At 41.1% G+C, this 20,651-nt stretch overlaps 1 protein-coding gene across 5 annotated transcripts in view; it reads right to left on the minus strand.

The window, feature by feature from the left end:
* Positions 1-485: 485 nt before the first annotated feature.
* GSK3B (glycogen synthase kinase 3 beta) overlaps positions 486-20,651 on the minus strand; it is a 189,089-nt gene continuing 168,923 nt past the window's right edge. For 4 of the 5 annotated variants that reach the window (XM_070406268.1, XM_070406270.1, XM_070406269.1 and 1 more), the window contains one exon: positions 486-5,974. In XM_070406268.1, coding sequence (XP_070262369.1) covers positions 5,907-5,974 — 68 coding nt within the window. In that variant the 3' untranslated portion in view covers positions 486-5,906. Of the gene's footprint in view, positions 5,975-17,120; positions 17,171-20,651 lie in introns of all 5 variants that reach the window. The other variant, XM_070406271.1, reaches the window with a different exon arrangement.

Raw genomic sequence — 20,651 nt, forward strand, 5'->3', positions numbered from 1 at the left:
AGCGGCCTCATCACCCCACTTTCCACAACAGCTTGTTTTCCCCGGACACGTTGCCATAATGCACTCACAACTCTCCTAAATCCCAAGGTGCTAGTGGGTAAGTCAAATATTCCTGTACCCGAGGACTGGGTGACCGTCCATCACTGTGGTCACTTTCTTTCACCACCTTCTCCTTGAAGGGAACCTGCAACCTGACCCCTCCCTTTCCTCACTACCCTTTTACATCCCCAAATGGCATCCAGTCACTGCTCCCCCAGAAATGTGATCCCAAAGGACTGGAAATGCAGACTTCCAGGATTTTAAGTTAAAAGGGCATCCTGTTCAACCCCCATTCAAACGGGGCAGGAAATATTAGTGAATCTCAAACAAAAGCACTTCAGTGCCATCAGGAGGCTGGCCTATCCCACAAGAGACATCTTAACCCCCTGCCCCTCCCCTGTTACATGTCTCACAACAAAAACATAAGTGAACAAAGAGGACCAGACTTTATCCAATATAAATTTGTTTTTATTGAAGCAGCAGTCACATGACTTTATATCTAGCCTTTAGATTAGGCCTGACAGTGAGCCAGCCCTAAAAAGAAAAAAAAGTTTCTTTTTGCACTAAGAGACATTACATGTTTACATACATCATCCAATATTGGAAATGATAGACTCAAATACAACATGTGTTGGTTACCAGGAAGGTACAGCCCCACTGTTTGTGTTCATTTATTTCACAGATACTCCCAAAGACCATTACTAATGGGATGGAACTTAAAAAAAAAATACAGCTACACCAAACCATGAACACAGTAACAGAAGACAGCAGCTTATTCACGTTTTAAAAATTTGTCCCTTTCAGGGATGTTTTCTTTCTTCTCAATGCCGTGTCTGCAAAGCTTCCTCTGCATCAAATCCAAAGGTTTCCAAGACGGAAGCTGCACCTCTCGGCTACACAATGGAATAAGATCATTTGAAAGAACGAGAACTAATGTTCGTATCTCAATTTTTATAACAAAGATCCGTGTTTCTCTAATTGGAGGCAAAGAGGTGGTGATGTGTCTACATATTGCAGTGGCAAAACAGGCCGGGTGAAGAAGAGGGCTGGGTAGTGAAATAAAGACCACACACTTGTGAATTTTAATTTCATTTCCAGGCTACCTACTTTTTATTTAATGCAAATTACAGTACCAGTTAACTATTTCCAAACCAAGTCACATAGAACGAAATGTATTTACAAGGGAATGGGGAAAGGGGAAAAAAAAAACATTAAGCATACTTTTCACAAAAAAGTTTATATTTAAAATGAAAAAAAAAAATCAGTCACAGAGGCATTCAAGTAGTAATGTTATACAGATTTTGCTTTTCCTTTATATCAAGACAGATTTGCACAAGTGTTTGCAATAGTTTGTATACAACCCACAGTCCTTTATATATATATATATATGTATATAATAAATTTTGTTTTTTAGGTTTGTTTTTAAGATGGAAGTGGTCACGCTAATTGGTATGTGTACAGGCCCAAGTGATCCATCGGCAACACATTTATAAATGCAATTTTACAGGCAAGCACATTTCATACATCTATCTGAATCTGCCTGTAGCAGATATAGTATGAAAGAAAAAAAAAACTTAAAAATTAACACAAGGAAGTCTACTTTGTCAAGCTAACCCCTTATGTACTGGTTGTCATTTTGCTTTTATTGCAGAGGTGCAAAACGGAGCAACAAACTTGAATAAAACATCATAACCCTTATGAAAATAATCCAAACCTCAGGGATTACTTTCGAAGCCTCTCAAACGTAGACCTTAGTCTGGGACTCTATTCTGCTTCTAGTTGTCTCTTATCTTCGGTGGCTCAGGTTTCTATCAGCAAAGTCAGATTTTATTGTAAAGCATGCTTAGTTTATTTTTCTATAGACGGGACAAGTGTTTGGCTCTGTGATTAGATGATCACTAAGAACAACAACAGGAATCAGTTACAATTTTTGTTTAAAAGAAAAGAAAAAACCCCAAACTCCTGGGGATCTGGCATTGGCCAAACTTCCTTTGGAAGATTCCAAAGTTAAATCCCTTAAAAAGGAAAGGGAAAAAGAAATAAAATGCCAGTGTCTTTATATCCACAGGGATAGAGAATACAATAGTCCTCTCAGAAACCTTTGCATTGGTGCAGACCAGATGACTGGTTAGGCAGCTTTGTTAAAACACACACCAAAAATATGTATCTAAAAAATTAAGAGGACTTTAAAAAATGACAAAATGTCACTGGAAAGAAGGTGCAGTCCTCTGCCTTGCTGGAATGAACACATGATGTTTCAAAAATAGGAACCTTTGGTTTGGTAAAGTTTGTTTTTTTCTTCTATTCAAGACATCTCATATGGAGTACTTGGAGGCAAAACAAGTAATTTTGATTTTTTTTCTTTCAAAAAAGGCCTTCATGATGGGCACACAGTAAGAATTCAAATGATTTTTTCAAAAAGAAATTAAAATGAGATTTTGCTGAAAGGGGTGGAGGTGGCGGGAGGACAGACAGGCGGAGTCCCCTTATTAAGCCACAGTCCTCGCGCACACTCCGGCATTACTGCCTGCAATCTTACCATGGCATTTCAGACCACTGATTAGCAAAACCCGATGCTATGATGGAACTGATTTACAAAAACCAGTTCTCCCCTCTCATTTGTGAGGGAAGGAAATGAGGAGAGTGAGCATGGAATCTGCTGATTGTAAGACCCATGGTTAGGGTTTGGGGAAGAGACGAGCAAAATCTAATTGATACCCTCCAGCTCTAGGGCTCCCTGGCACTACGCTGAGTCCCTGGATGGCCTAAGGATGAAATGAAACCAGTCACTGCTACTGAGGAAGACATTATGTTCAGAACCAAAACAAAGGCAGGGATTACATGACAGATTATAAACATGGTTTCCTCTTTCCACTCCTGAGCATGGTATCACTGAAATTCACTGTGAAGGGGCACAGACACTGTGTTATGAGTGAGCTATTATTTCATAGGAAAATAAGGGTGGGGACAGGGAGACATGGATATAGAGAGAAACCAATTAAAATTTAAAAAATGAAAAACAACAAATAAACACATGGAAGCGAAGGCACTCCAAACTATATAGATACACTATACATTGCTAGAGTTATTGTTACAATAATACAGGCCGGTACCTACTGTACAGAGTTAAAACTATATGGCTTTAAAAAGCTCGTCTACATTTTGTCTGATTATTAAACAGAATCACTGCCCTGAACAGTAACTTTTTGCTCATTAATAACAGTTCCTGGGTCCACATATTTACATACAAAACAATAAAACTTAAATTTAAAAACATTGAAAGAAAATATAATGTACAAGCTTGAATTTGGTGAGGAGCTTTTATTATTATTATTATTTTATTATTTACAAAAAGATACGCAGAGACCTGGATCTCACTTGTATAAAAGAGCTCTGTGATCCTGCCATGATCCTTGAGAAAGAAAAAAAATCACGCACCTCAGCCCTCAGACACGCACACACAACACGAGAGGAAAGCATCAGACTCTTCTCTTTTCTCACCCCATTTATCGGGGGGAAGGTATTTTGTAAAATAAGCACAGGTTTCTATGGACTCTGGCAGATATACCAAATCCAGAGTAGTGTCTGTCCAGATGTTTGGCCGGGCAGTGGTCTGAAAGCAGGTCCATTTCTGTCACAGACCTGCTGTTCGGCCTCTTTATAAATCTTTTCTGAAAATGGCCTATCAAAGCCATTCCTTTAGTATCATGTTGCCAAATACTTTCACTCAGACGTCCTTCCAATCTTAATCAGCTCTTAGAGGCTCATTATGAAAAGTAAAATTCAATACGTTTGATTTGGTTTGACCGAGGATGTTTCCTTCCTCATGAACTCTGATACAACCAGAGGTTTGAGAAACCCCTTCTGCGGCCTAAGAGCACAGCTAAACAGTGAGTGAAGACGACGATGGCTCACAGCTGCCTTTCTGGCACTGGTTCACTTCAGCAGGCAGTCGACTCTCCGGGAGTCACACACACTTGGGTAAGTAGTACAGGCTCTGGGGACCAGCATGAGGGCCGTCAAGAGACTCTATTTCCAAATCGCCTGGAGGGCGAGACCCCTAACATGACCTAAGGTGGCAATGAGAAGGGCAAGGTAGGTTACACACAACCTAGGGCCCAGCTCTGCAGCCCTAGCTCTCAGTGAACCGTAGAAGGCATGTGGGGAAGGAGCAGGTACGGGGAAAGGCGGCCATCACTCAAGTAATCTTTACATGTAAAGTACAACTGGTTGTGCCTTAAAGATTCATAGGTCAAGTAATGGCCCATAAGCACCAAGGTGACTAAGGTTCATTTTAGAGTATATAAGGCCCACATAGATGTCAACCTTAAACATGTAAAACAAACTCTTTGTAAAAATCTATTTCCTCACTGCAAACATAATCCTTCAATCCTCCTTGCTTTCCAAGGAATATTGCTTTTTCTTCAAAAACAGAGACTGGTTCTTACACCATCCACTGATACAGAAAAGAAAACAAACAAAACTCTTGACTGGGTATAGGGAAATCATTCTTCTTCTCACTCTTCAAGCAGTCAATTTTGATACTGTGGACAAAATGAAAACAAAAACAAAAGGCAGTACTGAATCTATTATACATAACACATATACACACATTTATATAATCCACGTTCCTATAACGTCAGCAGGTACTAGTGACTGTTTATATCATTTGGATGCGTAGTTTGTAATATTCCTATCATCTAGAATCATAATGGCCTGACACATGCATCAATAAATAAAATTTAAAAAGCATGAGGTTAAAAAAAGCTGAAATTAAATACAGATTCTAGATTTGGATTTAAAATTAGAACTATGTGCAGAATGTGGCAATTTCTGCAAGCTCAATCTGTAATTAAAAAATATGAAAATAAACCAGTAGACTGTGACAGTTCACATTATTTAACTATAATGTCCTCTCAAGTGTATCTTTCCAAGGGAAGCAACTTTAGAGAAGAATCTGGAATACTTCATTCACAGTGGTGAGACCTGCCCTGGCCAGTCCCTTCCTCCGGGTTTATCGACTTTTGACCTCCACAGCCAGAGTGGCCGGCTCAACGCTTTGTCAGCCTTCTCCTGGGTCACTAGTTACAACCGCACTAAGGTTTGCAGAGAACCTTTGGCCAGGCAAACAAAGATCCACAGCAAGAGCAGGCATGCTCCTCCCGACAGCCTCTTACACAAGTTCCCCCACCACTAGCACTGATTAAGAGCAAAACAGAACTTTAACACATCAATTAAGAATCTTCCCCTTACAGCTTCTAACATTATTGACCTCCCAGGGTTACAAAGGATACACATTTCCTTTTTTTTTGTCTGCCACACCTGCCACCAACATGCCAAAGGCAAGTCTTCGAACGCCCCAGGATATGGATTAATTTTACAAGTGAATTTAAGTCCCCATGGAGTTACACCTGCTAAGCTCCCAACCAATTTCAAGCTGTGCACTATACCAAGTCTTACACTTGACTTTAAAAGAAAAAAGTTCAAAAAAACTTCAGCACAGAACAAAGTTTTCTTATTTTGTGGAAGGGGCATGAAGCAGGAGTCCTGTTTTTAAAGTATCCAACAGCAGACTTCTGATAAGATTGTCGTGGGAGAGAGATCGTGTTCTGGTGCTCCCCCTTCCCTCCCCCCAACCCTCCCACCCCTGGCTCTCCCTCAAAGTGAGAATACAATGAAATTGGTTTGTATTTATAGATATTTTACAAGGTTAAATAATAACAACAACAATAATAAAAAAATTGAACGCTAAAATGAACAGGTTTTTTTTTTCTCTTTTTAATTTTCTTTCCAAACGTGACCAGTGTTGCTGAGTGACACTCAAGTAACTGGTGGTTTTTCCTGTGCAGCTGGCTGCTCGGGACTGTTCAGGTGGAGTTGGAAGCTGATGCAGAAGCAGCGTTATTGGTCTGTCCACGGTCTCCAGCATTAGCATCTGAAAATCAAAAGTCCCAAGAGAGAGCATGAGCGATGCTGTAAGATCTCAAAAAGAAAAGCATGCTGTCTCAACTGCAGACTGAGCTGTGCGGCCTGCTTCCAAGTGTATCTGAAATGTTGTTTTAAATATGGCCAATACTACGAAATCTGGATTTCTTTCTGCTTAGAGCTAAGTCCATGCTGTGGCCTGGTCCTGATGCAGGACGATACTGTCTTTGAATAAGTTACAGACTCAGGTAGCCAGAGACCATGTCTGTCAAAGCTCTTGTTCTAGCCTGGATCAACGGTATAGGACCAGCTGGAGTCCAGTGCATCTGAAAATGCACAGCTGGAAACTTGTTAGAAGTCCTGAACGATGCCATTTGCCTAGGAGGGTAAAAAGGGTGTAGACAGTGAAAGTACCGTGGGCCAGCGTGAAAGGCAGAAGTGCTGTGTGTAAGTCAAATTCAACTGCTTGCTTTCTAAGTATAGGCCATCTTCGTTATTCACAGACATGGAAGATAGACAACTAGCAAAAACAGGAACAGCTACCAGAGTACCAATTCACTTAATTCAATAAAGTATCTTGTAGTAAGTTAACTATCTTGGCACTAAGCTTACTCTGCCTAAGGCTTTGGAAATATGTGTAACATTATAACTAACTTTAACCCCTGTTCCCTCTTTTAAAGGCCCATTATTATTTCACAATATCCATTAACATTTAAGTGGGCATTTGTGTCCAGATTGGCTCCCCATCTCCGGAAGACATACCCTGCTATTTCAGTGACTAGTTTAATTAAGTTGCATCCCTGTCATCTCACACATGACTGGGAATATCCTGCTGGGCAAATTTTCTCCCTAGCACTTCATGGTAAGCCCTGAGCAACAGGAGAGGTGGCTTGATTGGGATGGACAACTTTCAGGAGCCATCTCCCTAGAAGTCACACCTCCCTTGGCCGTCAAGGCTGATGACACCCAGACGTTTTCTCTCTCTAGTTCTCTAGGAAATTATAGTTCTCCTATATCCTGTGATGAATACAGTAAACAAGGTCATGGCGAAAGCCTTCTGAGCTTTCTACTTTGGATTTTTTAATTAGAGTGAGAAACAAAAGACCCAAGGACACACAGGAACTCTTAAAAATTAGCTGTTCACTTTATAAGTTCAGTGGCCACTCTATGAAAATTATACTTCTTTCCTAAATTCTTGATTTTCCTGTCCGCAAAACAATCAGCCCTCTATACATTTAAATCAGACTTTGGGGAAGAAATGCTTCTCCTCCTGTTACCAGGCCTTAGCTGACAGCATGGAGTCATATGAACTCACGGGCATGGTGCATGGACAGGTGCAGGAGAGGGTATATGGCATAGAACCTATTCTCCAAAGGCAGGTAAACAGCCTTTCTTCTAAAAGTCAGTTAGTACCCATGTCTAATACTTCATTCATGACTCCTGTTTTTTTCTGGATATGCCTTGCTTAGCAGGAGTTTTACTCTCAATGATCACACAAATTCTATGCATCAATAATAATCGAACAATTCTTGTCCAGACCACAGGTTCCTGTGAGCCTTTCCCAAGAAAAACACCCATTTTCATAATTTAGGCATAGGCTGCATTAAACAACAGTCCAGAGAAAGCCGAAGGGCCACTGAGCTGTTTCAGAATTAATAATGTTCCTCACAAAGCCAAGTTCACTGTGTACCTCTTGTGCTTTGTATGACACTCAGTTCCTTTGCGGGATCATCATCAGACAACACTTCTCTCACTTGTCAGTTTGTGAACATGACAGGTAAAATTGTCACGTTCGGATCTTCCCCAGGAGTTAAGAGACGCACTAATCACCGGGAATTTATCTGCGTGATCATGACATCAGCACATGTACTAGCACTGCTGGCAGCTCTGGCCAGGGCAGCATCAGCATCAGCCAACGCCCATGAAGACTTAACTACACTGCCACCCAGCCCATTTGTTAATTTGCTCTTTGGCAAAATCATAATTAGCTATTAACTGGCAAATGTTCTTTCAGTGGATACTACCTGTGAGCTTAAGACATTTCCCAAACGAGTCCCACCCTCCTCGGATGAAGCCAGAAGCTGCTTGCATGAGAATAAAAAGCACAAGCCTTTTAAGTGGGCACACAATCAAAAATGAATTCACCTTCCAAACAATAAAATTTGAAAACACACTCATGTTCCTCAGATTTGTAATTTAATTATCTCTTATTTTTGCTTAGAATTATTTCCAAATAATTTGATGAGTAAAATTTTAACAGCTAATTATTTTGATTACAAATATCTTTGATACCTAAGTCATAGCACTGTAATCCTATATAATAAAGAGGTAATATGCAAACTGACCATCACGCCCTCGCACAAAATGGCTGCCCCCATGTGGTCACAAGATGGCTGGCAGGGGAGGACAGTTGCGGGGGGACCAGGCCTGCAGGGGAGGACAGTTGGGGCGGGGGGGACCAGGCCTGCAGGGGAGGGCAGTTGGGGGGGGGGGACCAGGCTGGCAGGGGAGGGCAGTTGGGGGGGGGGGACCAGGCTGGCAGTTGGGAGCAGTTAGGCGTCGAGTCTAAACTAGGATTGGGCCTAAACTGCCAGTTGGACATCCCCTGAGGGGTCCCAGATTGGAGATGGTGCAGCCTGGGCTGAGGGACACCCCCCCAGTGTACAAATTTCATGCACCAGGCCTCTAGTCATTAATAAAAAACAAAACAAATAAAAAAGCTGGTATTGCTCAGTGGTTGAGCATCGACCTATGAACCAGGAGGTTCCCAGTTGATTCCCAGTCAGGGCACATGCCTGGGTTGTGGGCTCCATCCCCAGTAGGGGATGTGCAGGAGGCAGCTGATCAATGATTCTCTTCATTGATGTTTCTCTCTCTCTCTCTTTTCCTCTCTGAAATAAATAAAAATATATTAAAACACACCTACACTCAAACCCTTTTATCTAATGCAATGTACTGCATTTAAAAATCAAATTGTACATGTCTTTGCTGAGGAAAAGAATCCCCCCCCCCCCTCCCGCCCCCCAGAAGACAAAGTACAGGGAGGAGAAAAGCAAAACAAAATAAAAAGTAAAGTCCTACAAACTCAAAGATAGCTCCAACAGACCACTTGGCTTTCTGACTGAACAAAATTACATTTCGTAAATTCTTCTTGGTACATACTTATTTTGTTCCCACTGTCAATTAATAATGCTCATTAATTTAAAATTCTGATAAAACTGTCACTTGATTTGAATATGTATGGTGATTTCTGTAACTTTTCTTCTGAAGCATTTAAACAGTAACTCTTTAAAAGCAGCATTTGCTCTCCTGCATTCCCTTCCCTTCACATTCGTACTGGTAAAGTGACACCACTCGGCATTAGGGTTTACAGGGTGGGCTAAGATCTTTTCATCCCAAAGCATCCAATCCAACTGTGAATCACCAAACACTGAGTGCACAGTTTCTAGTTTTTAGTCTTAAGAAATGCTCTTCTGATATTCACACTGACAATCTCTTAAACCTGGTCCAGTTCCACAAACATTTATTGAGTATGAGATCTAGTTATACAACTTAATAGCTGTGTAATTTTGGAACAAGTTACTTAAACTGCTCTACCCCTCAATTTCCTCACTTGTAAAATGGAGATAATACTACCTATTTACAAAATAAGGTCTACGAAGTGCTTAGCATAGCACCCTGCATAGCACCTAGTAATTGTTTAATAAATGGACAGGTAGAACAGACATCTAAAAATGGTTTAGTGTGACTTCAACATCCACCATCACCATCATAATAAATAAGTGCAGCAGTTAACATCTGAGTGCTTACCAATGTGCCAAACATCGTAATAAGTACACACTGCAGGCATGTCATTTAGCCCACACAGCAATTCCAAGAAATAGGTAAAAATTATTGCCCCCATTTTGCAATGACAAAATGGAAGCACAAAGAGATTAAGTTATATGCCTAACATTGGAGGGCTAACAAGTGGGAGAGCTGAGCACAGTCTAAGAGGATGATGACTTTCATGGGTAGTAGGGAGCAGCAGAAAAGATTTCCTACCAAAGGGAGAGAAGAACTTAATTTCATTCAGACCTAGCCCTTACATGATCCTCTGTGATTTCTAGAAGCCTACTCTTATTATCTAAAAGGGTTACTACACTAAAACAGATCAGTGAATTTATGTTAAGAATTAAAGGTACAGTTATTTTATTTTCTAATTTTCAAAGTCTGTATGGGGTATACAGAGATACAAGCGTTTTGGAAAGAACTGAGAGTTCACTGACTTCCTTGCTTCCTAGAAACCAATGCCCATTACCACCCTTCTGATGCTGTTGCAGTACAAACCAACCAACCAAACAACCAACCAACCAACCAACCAACCAACCAACCAAGGATGACCTTGAGGGGGAACAGAGAGAATATTTAGCTTTGGGAAGGAAAGTATAACATCATTCTTACACATTGTGGTAGCCAGCTTCCAAGATAGCCCTAATAAGTAATGACTTTTGGTGTCTATGCCCTAATGTAGTCTCCTTCCCCAGTGAATAGTATTGGCTTGTCAATCATTTCAGAAATAATGATGTGTGGCTTCCACCCTGTTCTCCTCCTTGGATCGCTTGGTATAGGAGAAGCTAGCTGCAGTCATGTGAGACACTCAAGGAGTACTATGGACAGGTACAACTGGGGAGGGACTGAGGCCTCCTGCATACAGCCAGCAGGGACTCACTAACCACATGAATGAGCCATCCTGCAAGGATATCTTCTAGCCCAGTGATGGTGAACCTTTTGAGCTTGGCGTGTCAGCATTTTGAAAAACTCTAACTTAATTCTGGTGCCGTGTCACATATAGAAACTTTTGATATTTCAACCATAGTAAAACAAAGATTTATATTTTTGATATTTATTTTATATATTTAAATGCCATTTAACAAAGAAAAATCAACCAAAAAAATGAGTTCGCCTGTCACCTCTGACATGTGTGTCATAAGTTCGCCATCACTGTTCTAGCCCCTAGGCAAGTTTTCAGATCTTTGCAGGCCTGGCTGATATTTTGACTACAACCTCTAGAGACCCTGACCTAGAACCATCCAGCTAAGCTGCTTCTGAATTCCTGACCCACAGAAAGTATGTGGGGTAATGTTTACTCTTGTTTTAAGCTGCTAAATTTTACTAGAGTATTTTGATATGTAGCAACAGATAACCAACACATACATATATGTCAAAAAACTTAAATGCCAGTTAGGGTTTATGCTCACAAGTCCATGAGAGCACCACTGACCAAGTTCCTCTACGAAATCAGGAATGCTCCTAATAAACTATATAACACAGAAAGACTGTATCATATGATCAATTGTTTTTTCCCTAACCCTAAGAGAAGCTGATGGTTCCATGGCTTTTATACTAGATGTGACAAGGGGAATTTGTGCATGTATTTACTAAAACCGATTTTATTCAGTGTAAATTCTGAGGTAAAAATGACAAGTTGGGCAACCCACAGTAAAACCAAGGGTGAAGCCCTAAGGTATCAGGTTCCCAACAGAGTCCATGAGGATGTGATTTTGTTCTAGAGTAAATTTTTACCTGCAAAATTCCATATATGACACATAAATAATTTTCTAGTAGAGGACCCAGTTTCCCCCCAGATTCTCAGAGATCTGTAAGAGTCCCTGGATAACCGAGCCCTGGATCTGATGGGCAGCTGTCTCAATATTCAGGAAACTGGCCCACCCAGTTGACCAGGTCATACTCCAAAAGTTCTTACTTAGATTCTTCATGCCCCCCTTCCCGTTCAACACATCAGCAAGTCTTGTCCCTCCAAATATGTCTGACCAAATGTGCAAATCAGGAGGAGAGAGTAAATGAAAGGCCACACTTATAAATTGTAGTTAAAGGGTTTAAATAAGAAGAATAGGAAACAAGGAAACAGGTTGGGAGGAAAGGACAGAAAATAAACATAGAAACTAAAATTGGCGGGAAATATTTGTAATCAAAAGTTTATATTTTTACTAATTAATGTAAAACATAAAAATCTGTAAATCATAAGTCAAACAAAAATCTAAAAGTGTGTGTAAAATATTACTGGAAAATAAAAATTTGTGTTTAATAAAAAAAAGAAAAAGAAAAAAAAGAAAATAAACATAGAAACTGGGTTCCAAAAGCTGTGCCACTATGCACCAGTGTTCCAGAGCTATGGGTCTATAAAAGTTAAAGCCTTCTAGTTGATACAAGTAAGTGTTCATCATCTGGCCCAGCAACAAAATCATTACAGAGAATAAAAGGTATACCCTAGTGTTACATTTATATCATAATGTACACTAATGAAATCAAAGTATCACTGTAAGATGAACTCGTAATGTTTACTATGATTTTGACAATTCTGCCTGGGTAACAATTGGGGAGCAGAGGGGAGCCTCCTCAGCAAAGCATCATCGCTTCTCTTTTCCTATCATTCCAAAGAAAAGGTGTGGCATAAGACACCAAGGTGCTTTAGTCATTTCAAAAATAGAACTGAAATTCAGACACCAGTGAGCCAGCCATACACCAGCAAACCTGGAGGGCTTGTCCACAAGACTGCTTTTATTTTATTTGCTAGCAGCAGAGAGGTCTTAGTTGCTCTGAGCTCAGGGGCAGAGCACATTTTAATTAAGAGGCTTGGTTGTTCAAAATAGGGAACTGAAGGCCATGAAGACACAGGAAACATTTTCATCTTCTAAGCTAAAAAACCCCCACAATTTAGGAATAAAGAATAAGAAAAGGCACATGAATTTAAGTAGGTGATTTCAGACAAGGAACCAAAGAGCACTTGAACACCTGAAAGGTCTTGATAGGACACTCACCAACGCAAAAAGATTTTACATTATGTTTGCAGGTAGGGGAAAAACAGGTAAAAAATTTGACTTAATAGGACAGAACATATTTTGATTTTACATAAAAACATGGTGAAATAATGACTAAACTGGCTTGACTTTTAAGTATCTAATCCAGCTGTGGGCAAACTACGGCCCGTGGGCCGGATTCGGTCCGTTTAAAATGAATAAAACTAAAAAAAAAAAAAAGACCGTACCCTTTTATGTAATGATGCTTACTTTGAATTTATATTAGTTCACACAAACACTCCACCCATGCTTTTGTTCCGGCCCTCCGGTCCAGTTTAAGAACCCATTGTGGCCCTCGAGTCAAAAAGTTTGCCCACCCCTGCTCTATACATTGTGGGGGCAAAAGTAGGTTTACAGTTGTTTGTATGGAAAATAGTACAATAATATCCTATCTAATAATAGACAAACATGGTAATTAACCATACCTCCGCTATGCTTCCCATTGGCTAATCAGGGCGATATGCAAATTAACTGCCAACCAAGATGGCGGCCGGCAGCCAGGCAGCTGAAGCGAACAGGTTTGCTTGCTCCAGTGATGGAGGAAGCCAAGGTTCCCCGCCTGCCTGCCGCAGCCCAGCTCTGAGCTGCACTCTAAGCAACAATGTTGCAATTATAGAAGCTAAACAAACCCAGAAACCTGCTTTCAGTCAGCCAGGATCTCAGAGCTGGAGTTGCAACAGAGTTTCAAATACAGAAGGTAAATAAATCCCAGAATAAAAAAGAACAAAAGAAAAAAAGGAGAGACTGGGAGCTTCAGCTGCAGGCTTGGCCCGCCTGAAAACAGCCCTCAGCCCCTCATCCAGACTGGCCAGGCACCCCAGTGGGGACCCCCACCCTAAAGAAGGTGCTGGCAGTCCTGAAAACAGCCATCAGCCCCTCATCCAGGCTGGCCAGGCACCCCAGTGGGGACCCCCACCCTAAAGAAGGTGCTGGCAGTCCTGAAAACAGCCATCAGCCCCTCACCCAGGCTGGCCAGGCACCCAAGCAGGACCCCCACCCTGATCTGGGACACCATTCAGGGCAAACCAGCCAGCCCCCACCCGTGCACCAGGCCTCTATCCTATATAGTAAAAGGGTAATATGCAAACTGACCCTAACAGCAGAAAGACTGGGAATGACTGGTCACTATGACACACACTGACCACCAGGGGGCAGACGCTCAATGAAGGAGCTGCCCTCTGGTGGTCAGTGCGCTCCCACATGGAGGAGCTCTGCTCAGCCACAAGCCAGGCTGATGGCTGCCAGTACAGCGGTGGTGGTGGGAGCCTCTCCTGCCTCCTCAGCATTGCTAAGGATGTCTGACTGCAGCTTAGGTCTGCTCCCCGTTGGCAAGTGGACATCCCCCAAGGGCTGCAGGGCTGCCAGAGGGATGTCTGATTGCCAGCTTAGACCCAATCCCCTGGGGAGTAGGCTTTAGCCAGCAGATGGTCATCCCCTGAGGTGTCCCAGACTGTGAGAGTGCACAGGCCAGCTGAGGGACCTCGCCCCCCTGAGTGCACAAATTTTTGTGCACCAGGCCTCTAGTTATCTAATAAAAGAGAAACATGCAAATTGACTGTACCCCCGCTACACTCACAAGCCACACCCACCAGACAATCACAGTGACTATATGCAAATTAACCCAACCAAGATGGCAGCCGGCAGCCACGGAGCTGGAGCAAGCAGGAGGCTTGGTTGCCCCGGCGATGGAGGAAGCCAAGCTTCCTGCCTGCCCTGGCTGGCTGTGGCCTCCACTAAAGGCAACAAAGTTTCAATTATATAAGCTAAATAAATCCCAGATACCTGCTTCCAGCCAGCCTCCACTGGAAGCTTGGGTGGCTGGGGGCTGTGGCCAGCCTGCAAACAGCCATCAGCCACTCACCCAGGCTGGCCAGGCACCCCAGCGGGGACCCCCAGCCTGAAGGGGGTGTGGCCAGTCTGAAAACGGCCCTCAGCCCCTCACCCAGGCTGGTCAGGCACCTCAGTGGGACCCCCACCCTGATCCGGGACACCCTTCAGGGCAAACCAGCCGGCCCCCACTGATGCACCAGGCCTCTATCCTATATAACAAAAGGGTAATATGCAAATTGACCCTAACAGCGGAATGACTGGTCACTATGACATACACTGACCACCAGGGGGCAGATGCTCAATGCAGGAGCTGCCCCCGGTAGTCAGTGTGCTCCCACAGGGGGAGCTCTGCTCAGCCACAAGCCAGGCTGATGGCTGCCAGTACAGCGGTGGTGGTGGGAGCCTCTCCCGCCTCCTCAGCAGTGCTAAGGATGTCCAACTGTAGCTTAGGCCTGCTTCCCATGGCAAGTGGACATCCCCGGAGGGCTCCCAGGCTGCCAGAGGGATGTCTGACTGCCAGCTTAGGCCCGATCTCCTGGGGAGCGGGCCTAACCCAGCAGGTGGACATCCCCCGAGGGGTCCCAGACTGCGAGAGGGCACAGGCCGGGCTGAGAGACCCCCCCGAGTGCACAAATTTTTGTGCACTGGGCCTCTAGTTAATAAATAAAGCCTAAGCGACCACCTGATCAGTAGCTATGACATCAATGACCACCAGGGGGCAGATGCTCAACCCAGGAGCTGCCAAGCTGCGGTGACTTGGCAGCTGTGGTTCTCAGGTGATGCACCCGGAACCAGAGAGAAGGGAGCATGATTCCACAGCATGTCACCCAAGAACCACCCTCTCACAATCCGAGACCCCTTGGGGGATGTTGGAGAGCTGGTTTTGGCCCGATCCCTTCAGGCCAGGCCAAGGGACCCCACTGGTGCACAAATCCGTGCACCAGGCCGCTAGTATAAGAATAAATTCTGTGTTTTACATACTCAGAACTGTAAACCTACTTTTGCCTCACCCCGTGTATTAACTCATCAAGTGAATTTGAAACCTTGACACAGAATAGATACAACCTCATTGGTGTCAGTGAATTGGCCAAACTGGCATATATGCATGGGTCTTATTTCAAACACAGAGCCAATAGGAGGGAATGGGTAAAATACTGGACCTAAAAAAGACAACCATGTTCTTTGGCTACTAAGTTGGTAACACCTAAAAATAAACATGTGTACCCTATTCCCCCTACCCTAACTCTGAGCTGGCTAATGTTAAGGTGATGGAGAAATGGAAAAAATGTGCACTGTCAGTGGACAGTGTAAACTGGTACAAGCTTTCTGGAAGGAAGTTTGACAATATGTATCAGATTCTTCATACCTTTTGACTCAGCAATTCTAATTCTAAAAACTGGGACACAACCCAAATGTCCAAGAATAAGGAATTAGTTAAATAAATTATGATACAGGTTTAGAATATAATGCAATCATATACTCCCATACAGTAAGAGCATAAGCCCATTTAATAAAAGCATGTCTCTCTGTCCATTCATATAGACTAGTATATAAAATAATGTTATTTTTCACTACCTATGGAAGTGAGAATATGGGAGACTCCCCAACCCCTAAAATAACTATATATTATGTAATTAATAGAGAAAAACCCATGTGTGTGTGTGTGTGTTTTTTTTTTTTAAGCTGTATACTTTAATGAAACTTCACATACATTTAGGTTAAGGTAGAGAGAACAGAAAGGACAGGGTTAGGAAGAGGAGCACCTGAGGGCACATACTGCAGATTCTACAACTAGACAGGATATGGATACAGCTGTCCCAGTGCACATGTGAAAGTGGCATAGAAAAACAGTACTTGGGGAGTGGGAGAAGAAATGGTAATTGTCATTTTGTTTAAATGAGAATTTAATACATTGACTTAATTTAGCATTTCATCTCTCAATATCAGTGGAAACAAAAAAAAAAAAAGCGAGATGCTGTCCAACTAGGAAGAACTGGCTGATGATATAGGTGACAGAAATTCTGGGGTAAAAGTAACTATAATAATTAAGGAAATGGGATCACTGGCTCTGGCTAAATCTGAATCATGACTTTAGCAAAATTAATTTCAAAAAGTTCAGAGAACTAACAAGTATGATTTTGTGGCTAGAGTCTTCAAAAGAGGCTAATAATTGACAAGAAAGAGAAAATTAGAAAACTAATTTCTGACCAATCAATTGCAAATAATATCAATGCAAAGTAGAGGGAAAAGAACCAAATAAATCAGCTTAAAGGGTTTTCTCATATGAGCTCATATTAAAAAATATATGAGAAGAAGGACACATATGCAAGGAAGAATAAAAAATAACAATGTGAACTGGTAAGAATAGGCCAGGCTTGGTTAAAATAAGTAACAGCAAAAGGTTTTCAAAGCAAGATCAAGAAAAGTTAAATACCCTGACCAGGTAAAAAGACAGAGAAGACAGACCTTGTCCAACTCCTATCATGATTCCCTTTTCTGTTAGAAGGGTTTTCAACCTGGAAAGGATATAACAAAAATCCTAATAAACAAAATGCAGCCCAAGGAAGGTGAGGGCAATTTACACATGTAAATGTCATTAAACACAGAGCCTATAGTCCAAGAAACAAATTCTTAACATGGACTACAGAAATGCAGTTTATACACATTCAGGCATTAGAAATTTCCCTGTCTTAAAAAAGTTTTATTTTCATCTTTGACAGTTATACCTTTTTGACAGAAGAAATCTGAATGTTTTATTGCCAACAGCAAAGCATTTTACAAAGTTTTTAATAACATTATTATATATATATTTAAGGTTGGTCTGTAGCTAAGCAAACAAGAAGATTAACTAATTACCCGGAGACCACCAGAAGAATCATCTTTAGTAAGCCTTGCCTGGTCCCATTTAACTTATTTTATCAGTAATTTCAACAAAGGGAAAAAGACCACCTCTAGAAAGCCCTGCCTTGTCCTGTTTGATAGATTTTATTAATTGCTTGAATATAGACAAGAAGTTGATGTGTTTATGAAAATGTGCAGGTGATATACAACTGTATAGAAAACCTAACACCCTGACACTTTAGAACAGGGTTAGTTTTAAAAATCTCGTTAGTATGAGGGGCATGTTAGCCATTACTAAAATTTGAAGGATTTTTTTAATGAATGGGTTGGTTCTATGTAACCCCAAAGTAGAATCACTGAGCAGAAGAAAGTATAGGGGAACAAATTTTAGGGTGAAAAAAGGATAAACTTCCTAACAGACTGATATATAGATGGAATGTGCTCCTTCTTTCAGTAATGAGCTTCCAATTACTGAATATACATAAGCATGGAATAAACAATTAGTTCTCAGTAGGTATGAGAGGTGAACTGAAATCAATTTTCAAATTAGTTTTAATAAAAGAACCATTGCCCTGCAGACTGATATACAAAACAAATGAAGAGAAAAAAACTGCTGTAGTTAAAATTCCCTACCACATGTCACATTTAACTATTCTAGAACTGGATCAGGTGATCTCTTGATTAGTGAAGCTGTGATTTCTCAAGATTTGTTAACCAAATAGTTTAGATGAATGGTCTCTCAAATGGAGTGAATGAGAGGATGTTTGGGGTGTGGAGAAAATCAGAACATACACACACACACACATACATGTATCAAAATAATAAATTATACTTTATGGATTGAGACTAGTAGTACCCGTAATTTTCAAGAGTTTGTCATGTCAGAGCCATGATCAACTATAATGCTCCCAGAAACTGAGGTATTTTAACAATTTTAAAAGAATGCAAAAGTTGCCGAAACCGGTTTGGCTCAGTGGATGGAGCGTCAGCCTGCGGACTGAAGGGTCCCGGGTTCGATTCCGGTCAAGGGCATGTACCTGGGTTGCGGGCACATCCCCAGTGGGAAATGTGCAGGAGGCAGCTGATCGATGTTTCTCTCTCATCGATGTTTCTAACTCTCTATCTCTCTCCCTTCCTCTCTTTAAAAAATCAATAAAATATATTTAAAAAAAAAAGAATGCAAAAGTTTTTGAGAGAGAAAAAAATCCACACCTACTAATTTAACATAACTTTTTGCATATTTCTATCTAGTCCCTATCCACACATTTTGGGAATTAACAGCATGGTACATAAGATTTTTTAAAGATTTTCTCCACATAAATTGAGTATTTATTTCCACAAATGTCTATAAGCTTCATAATTATTTCATGGTTAATAACAATGGAGATTCATAATGTATTAAAACAATTTCCTACTGTTGACCATTCAAATCAGACTGGCTCTCCTTTTTGCTATTATGTAATTACTAGAGGCCCAATGCATGAATATTTGTGCAAGAGTAGGCCTTCCTTCCCCTGGCTGCCAGCACCGGCTTCCCTCTGGCACCCAGGACCCAGGCTTCCCTCACAACCCTGGCTTCGTCTGGAAGGACGTCGGTCTAATTAGCATATCACACTTTTATTATTATAGATTCCTATCTCTGTACATGGTAGATGTATCCTGAAGATAAATCCCTAAAGTGGAATTAGTGCAATAAAAAGTATGAACTCCAATGGTTCTTGCTATACACAGTAATGCTTTCCAATGGGTCTTAATCAATTCACCTGTAGCCACTACTTGGACCTTGAACAAAACACAAGCTGCGCACTCTGTACATTTTGTACCTTACTTCTCAGAACTCTATGCAGTGGGTAGTTACTATTCCTGTTTTATGGCTAAAGAAACTGAAGCTAAGGCAGGCAATAGAGAGCGTGTATATTTTAAGGTCTTATTAAAAAATATAATCACACCATCAAATTCTTATTTAAAAAATATATAAACATACATATATATTTATTTAAATACAGGCAGCTGTTCATGTCATACAGTCAATCCATTCATCTAGATCAGTATTTCCTGAGTATTTGAGAACATACTTGGCTCTCACTACTTTGGCCCCAAAGAAACTGTTTTCCTTTAACTATACTGTAGTGTTGTACCTTAAGCTTACACGAGGGATACTCAGAAGTATCCACGTGAAACTCACTATTACATTTATTGTTGAAATGGTGATGAGAACTTCATTTACTATATCTCTTACAATACCAAATCCAAGGCCCTGACGGAGAAGAAATACTTTTCACAGCAGGGCCAGAAACACTTTGCTTCTCCTAAGCCACAAGTGTACTTTTAATCTAATGAACAGTAAAAAATTTTAACAGATAACATTTATTTACTTTAGCCACTAGGAAATTCAGAGCAATATCTGAAATCCTCTTTGGTAACTATTAAGCTATTTAAGACATGCATTTTTCTAAACTAATTTTAGCTCTGCTCTCAGCCTACTATTCCTCTATTAAGTTCCCCACCCCCTGATTTACTTCAACTTTGAAGTAAACTTTAAGGATCATAGTCCAATGCCAGTTTCCATATTTATGTGGAAATCTGACTTCAGTAGCTATAAGAATGTGTGTGTGTGTGTGTGTGTGTGTGTGTGTGTGTGTGTATACACATAAAGCAATGAAAATATTTTTTGGGTAACTACTATAATCTGCATCAAATGTAAAAATAACCTTACACTCCTACTAGGCAAATTGCCTAAAAACCTTAGTTTAGTATCTCACATTAAGAAAATCATTTAGCCCTAGCCGATTTGGCTCAGTGGATAGAGTGTCAGCCTACGGACTGAAGGTCCCAGGAACACTAGTAACTCCAGCACTCAGTTTACCACTGTTATTTCTGGCCAAGGGCACATGCATGGGTTGTGGGTTTAATCCCCAATAGGGGGCATGCAGGAGGCAGCCAACCAATAATTCTCTTTCATCATTGATGTTTCTCTCTCTCTCCCTCTCCTTTCCTCTCTGAAATCAATTAAAAAATATATATATATGTAAAGAAAAATCACTTAAAATTACTTAAAACTTTCCAATCATAATTCTTATTTTTATTCATAGTCTAAAGTAATTCTGATAAAACTCTGGAAACTAGCTCAACAAGCAAATGCATTTAGTTCAGGGT

Source organism: Myotis yumanensis, unplaced genomic scaffold (genome assembly GCF_028538775.1).
Source record: "Myotis yumanensis isolate MYYU_CA2020_CCGP unplaced genomic scaffold, mMyoYum1.0.hap1 SCAF_2, whole genome shotgun sequence".
Lineage (NCBI taxonomy): Eukaryota > Metazoa > Chordata > Mammalia > Chiroptera > Vespertilionidae > Myotis > Myotis yumanensis.